Source organism: Neolamprologus multifasciatus, chromosome 13 (genome assembly GCF_963576455.1).
Source record: "Neolamprologus multifasciatus chromosome 13, fNeoMul1.2, whole genome shotgun sequence".
NCBI classification, from domain to species: Eukaryota; Metazoa; Chordata; class Actinopteri; order Cichliformes; family Cichlidae; genus Neolamprologus; species Neolamprologus multifasciatus.
Window position 1 is genome coordinate 12,058,782 of NC_140451.1, and position 18,138 is coordinate 12,076,919.

Consider the following 18,138-nt stretch of genomic DNA (forward strand, 5'->3'; position numbering starts at 1 on the left):
GCAAAATGCTCCAGTATGAATTTTGTGCAGAATTATACATGTGCATATGAAAAGTGGGTAAGGGGAAGAGTCACTGACTATCAAAGAAAATGACTTCTGATGTGTTTTTGCATATACCTTAAGCCCTCTGGTTTACCTTGGCGGTCCCCAGATATCACTTAAGTGGCCAGAAATGTGGCTGGTGCACACCAGAGGCCTGCGTAGGCCCAGAATTAAGTCACTGCACAGAGGTGGAGGCAGGCGTAAACCACAGATTATTCACTGTTGGCGCTGCATAAAGGTGCTTTGCTTTCTATCTCATTGTATCCTGTGCATATGTGGTACGGTTCTGAAAACTGTCAGATCTCTGCAGCTCTTTCATCCCCCTCTTTCTGTCAGGGAATGAACGGCATCCAGATCACGAGACTTGGATTAGGTTCAGACTGCGGATCTAAGTGTACACACTCGCGCGCACACAGGGGCACACTCACTCATAATGTACCCCATTACTTTTGATTAATCATGTGTGATTGGTCCTTTTAAAGACAGACCTACTATCATTTTTAAAGCTAATTAGTGTTTAGAAAGCCTTGAGGGTTTATTCTCTCTTGGAAATAATGACTTCCTTCCTCCATAGTCATCATGTCTTTGCTGGTGTAGAATGCTTCATTGCTTTGTTAATCACATTAGTATGCATTATGATATCAGCAGGAGGAATGGTGCTGGCTTTTTCTCAGTTGTTGCAACACTTGGAGTGTGCCAGGCAGGCTCAGCCTTTCTATTACTGGTAACTTTTGTCACTTGTGACGAATCTCATGGGACAACTGTGTGCACTCCTCCACCTGTCAGCTTCCCAGTGATCAAAGTGCCATGCAAGTCTGTGTGTAGAGAGATGGTTAGGTGAGCACAGCTGTCCTGTCCTGTGTTATGATCCTGTAGCTTGCCCTCCTGATTGAGCCTGCAGCACACAGATGCAGCTCATTCTGCCAACCCCGTCAGTGCAAGAGCGTCTACTTTCCATCCTTTTCACCCAAAGTGACATCTTCTGTTCATGGCAGTCAGTCTACAGGTAAACACAACAAAGCAATCATGGGAAATGTCCACCCGTTGACAGAAGCAAGGCTCTGTTGTGCTGCTCTGCATCCATTTCTGTGATCACACCTTCTAGAGAAGAGGGGAGGGAAAACACAGCTTCTCCTGCTGCAATCAATAAGAGAGCACAAAAAAAGGTGTGAAATATACCGGTGTTGCAGCAGCTCCTCACTTTTATCATCTTTTATTCATGCCTCTCTCTGCTTTTCTTCTTAAGGTGTTTCAGGACTAATTTCACACCCTGTATTTCCATCATTTGTTCACAGCGCAATCACCGTGGTCATTAACATAAGTGCTGGGTGGGCTAACCCTGACCGATATGTTCCTCTTTCTGTTTCCTCTCGTGGCTCGATCGTCACTCTCTTCTGAGAAAGCAGACAGCGCGAGTTTGTTTATGCTCCACGTAATCACAGATTTTTATGAAGCTGCAAAGACAAAAGACATACAATTTCTCTTTGATTTATATTATTTATTCATTTATTTTTTTATTTATTTTAAATGCCACAAGGACGACTTTGTCAGACCTTAGATGTGGCCACTGAAATTTGCATACTTATCACTGGTAACTTGAGCGTTCTTAATGTGGTTGTTAGTTTTTAGTGTCTCAGAGTTATGCACTCAACAAATGTCTTGCTTCTTTGTAGCCAGAGGGAATTATTTCGGGGGGGATTTAGCCTCACAGTGGGACTGTGACCGGTCCAGGGTGTACCCCATCTCAAACCCTATGACAGCTGAGATAAGCAGTTACTAAAAAAAAAAATCAAAACTTGTTAGAGTAGAATGTTTGGATTGATACCGCTGCCTCTTTTTGTCCCTTGTCACTTAGTTTCTCCTAGTTTGCACATTATATTACCATTTAGATGACAGCAATATGGCATAACCACAGCCACTTCTTGTGCTGAATTGGTGGTATTTACCAAGGGCGTGCGCATGTATCATAGCTTCAGTATAACAGGATTACTGACATTAAGCCTTTCTGTGCATTCATTCTAATGGAGTCAAAGCTACTGAATTAGTGTGATCTGCTACAAAGAGGATATTTCGAAGGATCCGAAAGGATACTTTTCATTCAGTCCAGTCTCTCTGAATCTTGATGAGCAGAGTCCATTTAGCAGAATGGCTGCCTGGCAAGAAAACAGGTTGCCTGTTGATAGTTAAGTTTCATTATGAGCTAACAGGATGTTTCAAAACACCTAAGTGAGGTGTTTGTAGCACTTCTCTTTTTCTTGCTTTTTGGCACAAGGGGGGTTCAGCTAAGTGATCTCTTTGCTTGCTCTGTATGACTCCTGAACTACTTAAAATTCCATTAACTGAACCAGTTGGTCTTGAATTCATGTAAGGTCCGCTTGGCTTTAGCTTTTTTGCATAAATGTGGATAACCAGTCTTTTCCTGCACGGTGGATGAACACATCTTGTGAGTTATGGTTTTGGCAGTTCACAAATTATGAGCTGTAGTGTTAATTACATTGTCTGTGCAGTGTCAATTAATATGTGACAGCAGATACTTTTGTTTAAAGCTGATAAAATGGTATGTTTGTTTTGTTTTAATTGTTTTTATTAATTATTTTTTTAAAATTAGGACAGCCACACATTCCACCCACATCACTTGTTATTACATCTCCGAGTTCTGTTCTGTGCATCTCGTTCATGCTGTGGTAAAGCACTGAATCCTTGTCTAAAGAAGATTAAACTTGTCGAGCAAAGCATGAGACAAAAATGTGGTGAATACTAAAAGGAGAGTAAAGATGGCAGTGCTGCTTCACTTTCATCCCCAGTGTTTGTTATTTGGCTTGTCAGGACTGAACAGTGAGGGGAAAAAACTGTGCCATCCTCGTATTTTTAGAATATTTTGATTAAAGGCTGTGCTGTCAATGTTATTTCTGTGATTGTATTAACTGAGACCTTATGCTGTGCTGTTTGTCTTGCAAACGATTGAACTCATAGCAGTACAGTGCAGGAAATGTAATTGTAGCAGTAAAAATGGAAAAATAATTAATTATAGTGTTTTCTTTTCATTTTAGGGTGAAGTACACTAAATGGTCTATACTAGGCCATTTAACTAGGCCATAACTTATTAAAAGGCATATATCTGCAATGCTATATTTAGTTTAACCCTATGTTATTCACTAAAGAATATTTGTTTGTAATTCTTGAACTGTGTGTATCTATTTGTGCAATGTAAGTTCTTATCGGTGTATCTCATTCATCTTCATAGTGGTCAGAAATGAATGTTCAGTTCTTTCTTACCATAATTTAGATTAGTGATTTTGAAATTTATGTGAGTAACTGAAAAATGACAACCACTAAGTTTATGCTGGAGAGTTCTCGATCTTTATGCTTTCAGCGTTAGTAATTCCTAACCTCTGGTGGTGGGAGGTTGTTCTATCATACCTAATGTGTCAGAGTCACGTGGACCAATAAGATGTAATGCATTAAGAGACCACTTCAAGATCTCTTCTTTTTTCTTGTTTTAGACTTATCCCACAAATAAATCAGATCACTGAGGTCCAGTGAATTAATTTGTTAGGCAGAGGTGGACTTCAGTCAAGATGTAGACGCATCTTCAGCGTCACTGATGGAAGTAGGACACTCCAGAGCTTTTTTGCAAGCTCATCAAAACAGACCGGTAACAATAATATTACATTTAGAGAAACGCCTAAAAACTTGATTTTACTTTTTCATAGGCCCTTTATTTGTTATGCCTTGTTAATACTGAATTGGACGGCTTTTTACCTTCAGAACTACCTTTATTTTTCGTGTAACTTGCTGAGATTTAAGTCCATATCAACGTGGTGGCATCACGTAGCTGCTGTAGGTTTGCACATGCATGATGCAAATCTCCCGTTCCACTATGGAGGCCATTTGACTTCAGAGACCCTATTGTGAAGAAACCAGTTTGAGGTGATTTGAGCTTTGTGACATGGCACGTTATCTTTCTGGAAACAGCCATCAGAAGATGGTTAAACTGTGGTGAAAAAGATCAGCAGCAACACTGCGGTGTTTAAAAGATGGCTAGTTGACACTGATGGACTGACCACATGTAGCTGTCGATACAAGACAGGATGGATTTGTGCTCTGATGTTTATGCCAAATTTTAACACTACCATGCAAAAGCAGAAATCGACACTCATCAGCTGGCACACTGTTTTTCAAATTTTGATGAGCCTGTGGGATTTTATAACCTCAGTTTCCCATTCTTAGCTGACAGGAATGGCAGTGTGGTCTTCTGCTGTTTTAGCCCGTCTGCAGCTAGATTTGATGTGCTGTGCATTAAGAGATGCTCTTCTGCATACTTCAGTTGTAAGTAATGGTTATTTGAGTAGCTGTTGCTTTTCTGTCAGCTCAAAGCAGTCTGGGAGTTTTCCTTTGACTTCGGGAATCAACAAGGCATTTTTTGCAAAGAGAATTGCTGCTCACTGGATATTTTCTCTTTTTGTGGTTGTGTGGTAAAATCTCGGTAGCTCAGCAGTTTCTGAAATACTTAAATGGGCATGTCTAGCACAGACACTCATGTCATGATCAAAGTAACTGAAATCTCCTTTCTTCCCCATTCTGATGCCCAGTTTTATCTCCAGCAGCTCATCTTCACCACATCTGCATGCCTGAATTCACTGAGCTGATGACATGATTGGAGGATTTACTTTAATGAGCAGTTGAACAAGTTTATCTAACAAAATGCTTTTTCCAGAGTACCATTTCTGTCCTTCAGTGCTGAATAAACAATAGAAGTTTTAGGATTACTCATTTCTAACATCTGTCAACACAGTAGATGAATCATTTGATCCTCAGTGATTTGCCAATACTTCACTGTTAAGTGATTCACCACTGAATTCAAGTGCTACAGATCATGCCAGATCTGATCATGCTGTCTTGTGATCATCACACTTTGACAGGCTGCTGTTGGCATTGTTTATCATCGCAGTTTTAGCGAAGTTGCTTTGTTGGGCTTGCTGACTGACCATACACTTGTTTCACATCTGCTTTCATTGTTCTGCCCTTTAGCTTCAGCCTGACTCCTGTTCGCTCTGGTCTCCGGGGCTGTTCCAAACCACTGGCTGAATGGATGAATTATTCATCTCTCTGGTTTGGGGTTGAGTCAGATCCCAGCCATTGCTATGCCTCAGCTTTTTCCACCCGGTGGCTTGTTATTAAGTCAGATTCCTCCTCAAAAAACACAGTGTCTCAGGCCACAGGGGAAGAGAAAGGCCAGAGCAGGTTGCTTGGTTTGTAATTTTGACTTAACACCAGCTTGCGTGCTATCTCCTTGTAATGAAAACAATGAAGCAGACAGTAACACATTTTCATTTCCTGCACAGTGGCTATGCTCAAACAAAGGTCACTGTTTGTGACAGTGAAGATCTGAGAGTAGCAAAAACACCAACATGCTACTTTTTTTTTTTTTTTTTTTTTTTTTTAAATTTTGGCTTCCTGATATTTTGCCTGTGTCTCATTGGACGGGATGGGGGGAGCATTTTATTATGTTATTTATGATCTTGTGTGAAAGGATTCTGCTCTCTGACTCATAGCGGAAATGTGTAACGTTAGGGGCTTCTCATGATGCTCATCACCCAAATGTCAAATTAAATCAGCTGAGATCTCAAACTAAAAAAAAACCCCAAGATTGCATAACTAACGCTACACGTCCTCTCTCATGAGGACAGGATCACATCGCTTTCCGCGCCTCTGCCAAGTTGTAGACTGCCCAATTATCCAAGCAGAGTTTGAGAGGAAAAGTCTGTACAAGCATGGGTGACTCACCCATCACACTCCCATGACTAGGTCTCCCATGATCACCAATTGGATAAAGACACAAGTCACAGCAACTGTATCAAAGCAATTATGAAAAGTCAGAGTCTCAGCTGGAATCATGTATACCTCCCATGTAGTAGAGAAGGGAAGTCTGATTTGGATCTGTTATTTTTACTTAAATGTGTGTTACTTTAAGCAAATTAATCTTAAACGTGTGCAGTGGCAGTCCACGAGAGAAGATGAAAGGAAAGGTTGACATAACCAAAGTTACCTGTGGTTAAATTATGTTAATGTATTCTACTGTCGCAAGCTATAAAACAGAAAGTAACACCTTAAATAAGCGATAGTAATGGAAATCTGTAGCGGCAAGTGTCAACCGACCTGGATAGCCTGCCCACGTCTACATGACAAATGAGCGAATAAAGAAGTCGGTGCAGAGGAAAGGTCAGAACTTTCCTTTTGTTTACAGAGATGTGTTCAGTGAGCTTTGTGAACTGCTGATTTCCCTTCTAAGCTGCATTAATCGCTATTGGCAGTCTCTCCATTATCAAATCACGCTGGCTGCTTGGTGCTGAGTGCATTGTAATATTGGATTAGAGCCTCAGAGGAAAAAACAAACCTTTGCTGGGAAATTGCATGTTATCTCGAACCATTCAGTTTCCCTTTCCCATATGAGGAATACAACCAGAACACAGGTACACAAGATAACACGAGGACACACAGTCATTTTAGATCCTCATTTCGGAAGATTAATTTAATAGACGGTGTGCACAGCTCCAGCATTGCTTCAGGGCTTATTTATCAAACTAATAACAGTTTTGGCGAGCTTGAAGCTTTGATCTCCTGCCAGTCACCTCCTCTGTTTATCTTTGCTCTCATCTGTTGCTGCATTTATTTCTTTCACCTTTACGCTCTTGTCCACTCTCATGTCCCCCCCCCCCCCCCCTTGTCCTTTCCTGTCTCTCTCATGATCCATGCATTTCTTTTTCTTCCCTTTCCCGTCTGCTCTGTATGATGTTGTCCAGCCCCCTGATGTGCAGTGACCCCTCCCCCATCCACCCATCACATCAGTGCTTAGGTGGGTTGTTGCCTCAGGTGTTGAAGTATCACCCTCCCTGACCCTCCCTGACCCTGGTGAGTGTGGTCAACTTTGCACCTTCATCATCTGGTACCTCACAGTGTAAGACACCTGCCTTTAAATGTCTACATGCTTTTGACCATATGACACACATGTAAAATCTGTTTCATACCATACACAAGCTAACAGAGTAAATAACCTCCTTTTGACAGTTATGACACAGGAAGGAAGTTGACTTCTCGCCTAAATGTAGGGTAGCAGAGCAGTGATGCCAGAAAATAGCCTCAGTCCTTGTGCTAAACGTGATTGGCATCAAAAGCTGAGGTGTCATAGAACTTCAGCACCTGAATAACCGAAGTGAAACTTTTCCCCCGTTGTGTTTCTATCATAGCATGTGAGAAAATCACACGTTCACTCTAACTGTCGCCAAGTTTACTTGTTAAAGTGATGCTTTACATCACTTGGCTTTATTGTTTTGTCATGTCGTACTGTAAGTTGTGTAATGATAAAAGACTGTTTTGCAATGAATCTGTTCAAGGTGCTTGACATAATCTTTTATCCAAAGATAAAGATCTTTTCAAACTATTGTGGTTTTCATGGGGTTGGGGGCTAATACTGGGCTCGTGACAAAAATGAAGACAAATCAAAAACAAGTGTGCTTATTTTCTGCTTTTTCTTTCCAAAATGCGCGGTTTGTCCTTCAGGTCTATGTTGATTCTGTTTCCTTCCACATAAAATCTTAAAATTTAATTTTAATTTAATTTCTTCAGTGTTTCAATGAAATAACAGGAAGCTCTTGCCAGTAATGTTTGCTTAATGTAATGTAATGTCATGCTTGTGCCATGTGCATGCACTATACAAACAAATATGGACCCACTTTTGAAAACATTGCTGCTGCAGGAGTTGTGGTCCAAACCTCCACAGGATATATTGACATGTACTTTAAAAAATTTACTTGAATCAATATATTCCATGCATGTGAATTATCTTTTATTTCAAGGATTTAAATACGTCTTTATATTATTTTTAATGGACCAGCTGTGGGGATTCTCATTTAATAACCATACCTTCCAAAAAGCAGTGTAGGGATCACCCTAAGCTTGTAGATCTTGTTGTGTAATGTAGTATGTGGTGTCTGTTCTTTGGCTTTGTGACGCAGACACTCGGGGCAGCCGCATCAGTCAGGGATCAGTGTTGCCCGAATGAATCCAGTCAGCGGTATCAGATTAGCAGAGGCGTAAAACTAGCTCCTGTGTAGCATAGGAGACAGCAGTATGCTGGCTTAGTGGCTCACCCGTCTGTTGGCAAGGTATTAACACACTACCCTAGAAAAGTAATGCAGTTAAAAGTGGTCAGATGGCATGTCTTACCGGTAAGAAAGTTCCTGTTGCCTTCCAGCTCTAATGACAGATTTGTGCTTGGCGGTCAGGCTCTGACCGCTGCACTGTGACAAAACAGATTCATCATTATATGGTCTTTGTTTCCCCACACTGATAGATGCCTCAGTACTATTAAGGTTACTACTTTTATTGCTAATATTGTTAATCGTGAACTTTCATAGTGCTCTCCAGTAGGGCAGACTTTTTGTTCAAAGTGTTAATTCTTCACTTTGCTAATAAGTTTCTGGAGTTGGGGCAAAGATTATATTCAAATATTAGAAAGATGCTAAAAAGAAAATGTGGTTATTTTCATCAAAATGGCATCAGAAATATAACTACAGGACTTGTAATTTTGGTAACTTATTTTTCTCTTTGAATGTGTTTTAAATCGGTGCTTTTTCCATTCCAGTGCATTTATAGTAGGAGATTAGAGGGGAGAGAGAAAATATACTGGCTCCCAGCACTTGATCTGACCTGAAAAATCTATATTGGAGCAATACACTTACATAATGACATTGGAGGCTTTTACATCACTATTGAATGGACTCTACCATTTCAAATGATTGTAAAACCTTAAGATGTTACAGTAGCTGTCACTTTATAAGAAAATGCTTTCAGGTCCTCTTTGTTTTAGCACATGTACATAATAACCTGGGTTTGATTTATGTTGCTACTCTTGTGTCTTATTTGTGTGTCTCTGTGTGTTATCAGGTCAGCCTTCAGAGTCTGGAGAATTTCCTTTGTCTCTTCCACTACGTGCAGCACCACTGCAAGCACAGCAGCAAAGATGCACTGAAATTCTGGTAAGGTCTCATCACTCTGTCAGTGTCTTAACACCTCATTATAAGACATTTGTGTCACTTTGCCGGGATAAAGCCTATGCATGAAATGAGCTTTCGAAAATCTGGTGCAACAGTGGAATCATAAAGACATATTTATTAGCATTATTGTAGGCTAATAACACAATCACTATAGTTGTGTCTCAAACTATGTTGTCAAAATCAAACAATCAAATTTAAGAGAATAAACAAGGCCACATGCAACTTAATGTAAATATTCAGTTCAGTTTTATTAATATAGCGCCCAATCTCAACAGCGGTCACCACAAGGCGCTTTATATTTTAACGTAAAGGCCCTACAATAATACAATGGGACCAGTGTGTCATAGATTGGATACAGAAGTGCAGTTATTTTAGTCCTCTTTTTCTCTGTTTTGGCAAGAGAACGGCAGAAATGACACATTTATTTATATCCTTTTATGTCCTGCCTCTATAGTAGAGGTTTGAGAAATTATGTAATCATGGTGCATTAGTGTTTGGAGTACCTTACTGCATAGATTTACATACTGATGAGGAAAATTGTGGTACTTTAGGAACCTCGAGTACCTCTTGTTTGTATTCTGTTAAGTGTGGGTAAGTCGGTCTCTCACACGCGCACACACGCAGTCTGCCTAGAATTAAGTGGATGCATTAGCATTTGCAATCCACATGTTCCTTCAGCTGAAAAATCATTGTTAAAATACCTAAAATAATGTCCTTGTGTAAAGACGAGCTTGAGGCGTTTTGATGTTTTGCTCTGTGAGATCAATTACTGAACACTAATTTGCTTAATTATCAGAGCTTTTTTATGTGAAAATGAAGCAGTTGGCTAACAGATGTTGTAGAAACAAGACCTCATGCTGTACTGCTTCTTACATTGGACTAGGTTGTAGATTTGCAATTGTGTGATGTTACTGTGGTTTGTTTTAAACCATCAGATGCTTACACTTTTATAAGTAATATTGTTAGAGGAACATGATCACAGATTAAAGTAATACCTATACTGCCTACATGCTTACATGTGAACAAAGAGTTGTGCCAAACCTTTAAAATAAAAAAAAAAGCATGTTTGTCAGGGTTATTTGAAGAGGCAACATCCAGTATACATATAGTTTAAAAAAAAAATCAAGGAAAACACTTGGACTGCATTTTGAAATAAACTCCTTTTACTTGAAATTGTTTGAGCAAACGTGAGTAGAAGTGTTGTTTCTTTTTTTTGTTGCAAAACTAGAACTGAGAGAGGAATTGAAAAATTTGACTGTAAGCCTTTACAAAGTTCTGAAATGATAGAGGAAGATTGGTGACCATAGTACCGCTAATCCTCCAATCACAGTGACAGTGTTCACGGTCTAAATATGAAAAAGAGATGTCACAGGAGTATCGGTGATGGTCTGGATTTCTGTGACTTAGACAGTGATCAGACAGAGAAGATTACAGTGTCAGTCTGTATTGATAATGGTCAAGAAATGAATGTATTCTAGCTGCATGGTTAACCTAAGATATATAGGTGCTCCTTTAGGTCAATGAAAGCATTTCAACTTCTGTTAAAACTAATTTACTAAACGAGAGTGCATTGGAGTTCCCTGATTTCTCTGCTCAAAAACCCTGCTCAAAAAAAATTAAAGGAGCTCTTTAAAAACACATCAGATCTCAAAAAGAAATCATGCTGGATATCTATATTGATATGGACTGGGTAACCACCAAACTGGTTGTGCAGATTAATGTTGCAGGCAGCATAATGTTCTCCACGGCTTCTTCAGACCCTTTCACATCTGTCACATGTGCTAAGGGTGAACCCGTTCTCATCTGTGAAAAGCACAGGGCTCCAGTGGCGGACCTGCCAATTCTGGTTTTCTACAGCAAATGCTAATCTGCTTCACAGGCAGTGAGCACAGGGCGCTCTAGAGGACATCAGGCCCTCAGACCACCCTCAGTGAGTCATTTGTAGCTCTGGCAGTGCTCATCTTGTTCTTCTTTGAACAAAGGATTAGATATCGGTCCTGCTGATTAGTTAAGGACCTTTTACAGCAATTTCCAGCTCTCCTTGACTAACTGTCTGTTGCCTGGAATCTCCTCCATGTTCTTGAGACTGTGCTGGGAGAGACAGGAAACCTCCTAGCAATGGCGCATGTCCCCGCCTTCCTGGAGGAGTTGAACTACCTGTGCAACTCTGTAGGGTCCATGTATCCCCTCGTGCTACCAGTAGTGACTCTGACCCTAGCCAAATGCAAACCTAGTGAAATGTCAGCATCCTCCACGTGTAAAACTATTCCTATTTTGGGGCTCGTCTCACTGTTGCCCCTGTATTGCACCAAAGTAGAAACTGATTAACAACCTTGTCTACTACTGAACTGATCAGATCAATATCCCAGAAGATTAATTGACTTCATGCTGCACTCTGATTAAAATGTGGTGCGCTTTTTTTTTTTCTTTTTTTTTTTTTTTTTTTTTTTTTTTTTTGTCCACATTAAATTGAATCAGGTTGAATTTCAGGAAGTGCTTCGGTACTATTACCAAAAATTATTTGTTCAGTCAGAAGGAGTCCAGCATGTTTTAGACAGGCTAGCATACTCCTGTTAGTGAAGTGGCCACATCACTAAGTGCTATTGAGACGACACCACGAATGCCTGTGGTGCTGGATGACAAGGTGACTCCCAGTCTTCTGAGAAGGGAACACAATGATAACAATGATAAAATCACAGAGCTTCTAAACAAGATAAAAATGGAAGACCTTACTATCTTACCTGATCCAGTAGAATGCCTATGGAGAATACAAACGAGAACGATGGCGCAAAACAACCCTCACAAAAAAAACAGTGCCTTAAAGATAGCGGGGTATCTGTTCAAAGATCTGTGCAATGCTTAGACCCTCCTCACCGAAGAGGATTTAATGTGCCATTAAAAATCCATAAAACTGGACAATAGAGTAATGAAGTGTCTAATACTACTCTGGATGTACTGACTTCTGTTGTTTTCTGTGTAAATCTGTGTCAAACATAGAAGCCCGGAGTCCACTGTCCCGATTGTTGTTGTTTACAAGCAGCCATGAAAACTCACTTAAGTCTTAATTGACAGATTTAAATTCATTACACATTTTTTTTGCATTAAATTTGCATTAATTATCTAATCTCATGTTGTTTATAGTAGAATCAGAACTACAGATGCAGGAGATAAACAGTGCTGGCAGTCTGTTAACAGTGCATGCCACACAGGAATCCTTTCAATGACACTGAGGTTTTTATTCATAGATGAGGGGAGCTGTATTTGAATATTATCCAATGCATGACTCAAATGACAAAGCTGAACAAAGCATCCACTGTAATGATAACTGGGTTTGAGTGAAGAGCGTCACAGTTTTTGGCCTGGGGGTTAACCCAAAATTTGACATCTGGAGTGGGAAGCTTTCATGGAAATCGTTTTGAAGTACTGAATTTCGAATTAAGGTCTCGTGGTAGCAGGACGAAGCAGGTGAATTGGATCAGATATTGACGACAAAGAACTTTCTGAGCTGTCGCTAAACTCTCTTAAACATGGTGGCTGTAAACTGATGGTGCATTTGCAGAGCTGTCACATTGATCATGGTGATGATTTTGAGCTATTAGCATTTCTTGATCTCTGATAACAGTGGAAGAAAATGGTGCATGCAGCTTTTTCAAGAATTTGTTAGACCAACTGTCATAAAAAAAGACAAATATTTCAGCAACCTGCCAAACACTTGTTTAAAGCTTCAAATTTACATTGTTTATTATGCAAATAATAAAACAAATTCACATTTTTATACCCAAATTTGAGTCGGCACACTGGATTTCTCAGAAATTAATCAAGCATAAAATTCAACCAGTAAAAGAAAATGTTCTGTTCAGAGATGTAATTTGGTGTCTTAATCAAACATCCCGAATTAGTTTTTTTTGTTTTGTTTTAAACAGTGAATTTGAAAATTCAAGGATTAAAAACAGTAATTAATAGTAATACACCACCAGAAACATAACAAAAGGATGTTGTCAGTACTGTTTTACCAGTACTGTACCTTTAATTTAGGGGAACTGTGGCGTGAACCTTACACTGGGTGGTGGTGTAGTATTTTTCTGAAACACTGTACACAAATTTATCTGCTTCTTTTAAAAATTATTCTGTGCTTTGAACTTTGATCAAATATTAAGGGAAATGAAAAATGCTGTGCACTCACTACTAATTACAGTAAGAAGTGTTTGAAAAATGTGAGATCCAAAGGTTGTTTGTCAAATTGAGGGGCTTGAATTAGGTAACTGTGAAACAATTTTTGGTAAATTCAGCAAATTTAGTCAATGAGCTGATATATTTAGTCATGTACCAAAGGTTCAATTTGAGATTTATAAAAATTTAGATTTGTTGCAACTGCATTATGCAAGCCAAATTACATGCAAATTCATGCAGCCAGTTATGAGATAAAAATGCTTTCAGGTTGTGGTGCCACCTATTAGTGAAGCACAATTTGCTTTATTAGACTACTGGAAGTCTCTAGAATTTCAGGTTGAAATCCCAACGTGTTTACAAGTTACTGAAAGCGTTTGAAAATTAAAGGAAGGGAGAATAAAAGCAGCTCAATGTGGGCAACCTCAAATGTTCAGAGTCAAAATGGTAGGGAAGGCTTCTTGGGAAAGGTTAACCGTCCTCAGAGACAGTTAGAAAGCCTCTGTAAGCAGAGGCAGATCTATACAAAGGCAAAATTTTAGACCTGGCTCACAAAACCAGGTGTTGCAGCTGGATTTTCTAAAATGTGCCGCTCTCTTTCCTCTTTTCTTTAGCCAGTTCACTTCATCTGCTTTCTTCTTGTAACCTTATCTTTTTCTGAGTCTAGCCAGCAGTGAATATCTGCAGCCCACTCTTCTTTCCGACAGGGCTGTTTTTTTGTTTTTTAATATTTATTTATTGTGTAAACCCCATGGCCTTAATTAGAGCCAATTTTGGAATTGCAATAAATTAAAAAAATAAACATGTTTTTTACACTTAATATCTTACGGAAATGGTGTTTACTGATTGGAAGAGTATAATTAGAAATAGTTGGGGAAAAATTTAATTAAAATTTGCATTTCAAATTCATCACCGTGCAAGGTTAATTTGTAAAGGTGAAAGCAGGAAAAAGTTTGAGAAATATCTTTTTTGTGTGTGTAAAGTTTCCCTTATGGCACCTTCTCTGCGTATCCTCTGCAGGGCTCTGTGTGCATTAAAGAAAACCTCTCAGCTGTTGTAGTGGAGGATACAAAGGCAGTTACAATGAATGATGGTTGAGGTCTCGTACGGGGCACTGGAGGCTGATCAGCTCAGAGGGCCACTCCCATCGCCATGTGACATCACATGCTTTCATGTGATACGCTGATCTGCTGCGAATCTGGAAAGCTTCCATTTGAAATTCCAATTTAATGGAATTTGTGCTGCAGAACAGAAAATTCAGTCAGTAGTCATGTGAGATGGTATGCAGATACAGCCAGCAGAGCTGCAGTCAAGCTTTCAGCACACAAAAGATGACTGGAAGGAAACTATTTGGCCCAGTAACATTTGGTAAGATAAGAAGGACTGTGCGTGTTGCAGAGGTTTGTGTCAGAAATGGGTGTTTTTTGTTCTTTTAAATTAAGTACATGTTGAAGATTTTATTAACCAAGCCCTCCTGTGTGTAGATTATTGTGTTATAAGCAGGTTTGGATTAGAGGTGAAATGTAAACATCCAAGTGTGAACACTGAGTTATTGGATCTGTCTGATGGAATTAATCATGTCTCAGTCCTGAGGCCGTGTCTTGAATTCACGTTGTGTAGTTTACAGCTTATGGTGCACGTGGTTGCGGCAGGCAGGCATGCACATACAAGCCTGGAGCCGCTCTAAATGGCGTTCTTAGTAGAATAAGCACAGTTTGCTGTTTGATTTGGTATCAGTACGAATCAACAGTTTTATGTTTGATCATAATGAGCGTAATTGGAGCGTTGATTTGTTTTGCTCATTTATACAATGCCTTGTATAATCTGGCTGTTTCAGGGGGGTTGGGTTTGGCGGTTTTTCATTCATCGCATGGTTTTGTGTCGTAGATCTGACGTCACCAGTGGATTGTAAAGGGAATGCAGTTTTACAAAACAAAGGCTGAACTAATGTGATTACATCCTTGTTTTGTCTCATTAGTTAGAGCTTCACAGCCATCTCAACATATTATGGCAAAAGGATTATTTGTTTGTTTGTTTTTGTACTGTTTTTTGTCTTTAGAGGTAAGTGAGTGCTTTTGCTAAAATCAGATATTCACGTGATTCATGTGTTTTGTTTTTTTTACTTGAGAGAAATTTACTATTGTTCGTCTGAGCGAGTTAAGTTACAAACACACTAATAGCAAGGTGTATTTTTACTGTTTGTCCACTAATGCTTGTGAAGAAGGAAACCAGAGTTTTTCAGTATTATAATGCTACAATCCGAAATATTTATGAGTGTTTTGATGTGTTTGTCTTCCGTTGTAGCTCAGACATGAGTGGGGCCAGTAACACACTGGCACGGGAGTTCTTGACTGATGTGCATCAGCTCTGCAGTGCGGTAGCCCAGAGATCGGAGGCACGGGAGGAAGATGAGGAGGAAAGTCACATGGTGGCTCTGGGCGAGTACCTGGTCAGGGGACGAGGCTTCCTGCTGCTCAGTACCCTGGACTCGATCATTGACCAGGTAAGGAGAAGTCAAGTGCACCCATCCTGACTTTGATTATAGAAAAAAATCCATTATGTATTTAATTCCCCAAAAAGTTAACCTTTCTGTGCTGTAGTTACAGAGAACCCACAAACATTTATCATTTATGCAGCTTTGCCAACACCAGCGTATCAGAATCAAATTTCTCTTCACTTGCCGCCTCTTGCAGCATCTAATCTCTTGATCAAGGGGAAATTGCAGATAGACTTTGCAGTAGAGAGATGCAATATAGTTAAAGCACATGACAGAAATGAAAGAATGGAGATATTTAATGACCATTATGCATTTATAAGACGCGATAACATTTTAAGAGTGAACAAGATGGGATTTAGTTGAGCATGCTGTATATTTTAAAGTTTCCTGGAGTTTGATGGTTGTCAGTAACTTTCTCTATGCTTTTTTTTTAAGTGCCTGGAGGTGACTACTATTGTGATTTGGTGATATATAAATAACGTTGGATTGAATTGACTGCTTTTCTATGCTTCTAGAACCTTTATTCACATTAGGGGACTTCCAGGCATTATAGCCAATTCTTTTACTACCACAGAGCCAGTATTTTCTGTTTGTTGAAAGGCAATTTAGGCTCCTACAATACATCTGCTTCTGGTGTTTGCACAACTTACAAGACGGTTTTATCATAAGAGGAAACTGGCGATGCCCACACGCTGTTGATGACATGAATGATTGCTGAGAGACGGTCTTTCTGCTTCTGCTATATGCAAATTATTGATGCAAGTCTTTATAGAATAGATGAGTTGCACTTAAAAATGCACGCACGCACACACACACACACACACACACACACACACACAAGCCCGTTCAGCTATCTTAGTGAGGACCTTGATTGACATAATGCTTACCCTAACCATTAAAAATGAATACCTAACCCAAACCCTGAACATAACCATAACCTAATTGTAACCCTGACACTAAAACCACATTTTGAGCCTCAAAATGCCTTTAAATACCATCAAATTTGTGAGGACCGGTTTGTGTGTCCTCACAAGTGATGGTAAGTTTAGTAGAACACAGATTTCGGTCCTCACAAAGATAGCTAGACAGGAACACACACACACTGTGTGCGTGCATTTTTATAATAGATCATAAAAGACAATTCCTCAAAAATTCTTTGTGATGTGGTCTGAACAATATTAGTACAAAGAAATAAATGAAAGCCAAAGTTTCCTACGCACTGTCTATGAGGGTAAGTTGAGGCCTTTTTTGTGGTGCTCCTGTTAAATAGGATGTGCCTCTTTTAGTTTTTGTTTCCTCTGTTAACTGGCACCAGGCTCTGACAGAGTGCAGTGTTTTTCCTGCCTTGTAGCTCACGCTAGAGCGCACTGTGTGTTTCTTATATATTGATTTGGTCTGTGAGTGTTTTTTGTGTCAAGAAAGAGTTTAGGAGATTTTTCATTTGTTTATTTATGGTTGGTTTTTGCAGCTTTCACATGACTGCTGGAGCGCTTCCCCTTGATAGTCTGTGTGAGAAAAAGATTTCGGGAAAAATGACCTGTCTATATCAAGCAGAACTGTTTGTCAGTGTCCCTACTGCCTCATGTTATTCATATCTTTTAGCTAATTTAAAGTATATTTTCTATTTTTGTCCAAGCCTTCAGTGTAAAGCATCCATGTGCAGCTGTGTGCATCAGCAGCTTCCCAGGTGGAATAAAGCCTTCAGAGACACATTATGAAGAATTTAAACTTTTTGAACAAATCAGGTTTTAAATCATAGACCTAGTGTGTGAGAAAATGTATTTTGAGTAGTGTTTGTTCCACACGGTTGTTATGTCCTCCCAGACTGTGTCACCTTCACTCTGTTGGTTTAGATGATTCAGATCTACTCTGTACAATTCTCTTTAACAGTAGAAGTGTAATTAGTCTTTACATTAGCAGAACAGGAGTCCTGTAGTCAACCATGTAACATCCTATTGATTTGAGGGTTTTATTAGGTGGGTGGCTGTAGCTCAGGCGGTAGAGCAGGTCATCTATTGATCGGAAGGTTGGTGGTTCGATTCCTGGCTTCCCCTAGTCTGCATGCCAAATATCCTTGGGCAAGATACTAACCCCAAATTGCTCTCCGATGCATCCATCGGAGTATGAATGTGTGTGAATGTTAGCTATAAAGCACTTAGAAAGATGTGCTTGTGCGAATGGGTCTGAATGGGTGAATGCACAAGTTGTGTAGAGCGCTTTGAGTGCTCAGATGAGTAGAAAAGCGCTATATAAGAACCAGTCCATTAAATTATTTTTTGTTCCCTTTTAAATTGGTTGTGTTTTGATGTATTAAGCATCAGGCTTGTGTCGGCTCTTTGATTTCACCTTAATGGTTTACCTTTCAAATGATTACTA

General features: G+C 39.6%; 1 protein-coding gene across 2 annotated transcripts in view; it reads left to right on the forward strand.

Moving 5' to 3' along the window:
- Window positions 1–18,138, forward strand: part of lyst (lysosomal trafficking regulator) — a 60,187-nt gene that overhangs the window by 1,686 nt on the left and 40,363 nt on the right. For both annotated transcript variants that reach the window (XM_085182139.1, XM_085182137.1), the window contains exons 2-3: window positions 8,989–9,080; window positions 15,570–15,768. In XM_085182139.1, coding sequence (XP_085038265.1) covers window positions 8,989–9,080; window positions 15,570–15,768 — 291 coding nt within the window. The remainder of the gene's footprint in view (window positions 1–8,988; window positions 9,081–15,569; window positions 15,769–18,138) is intronic.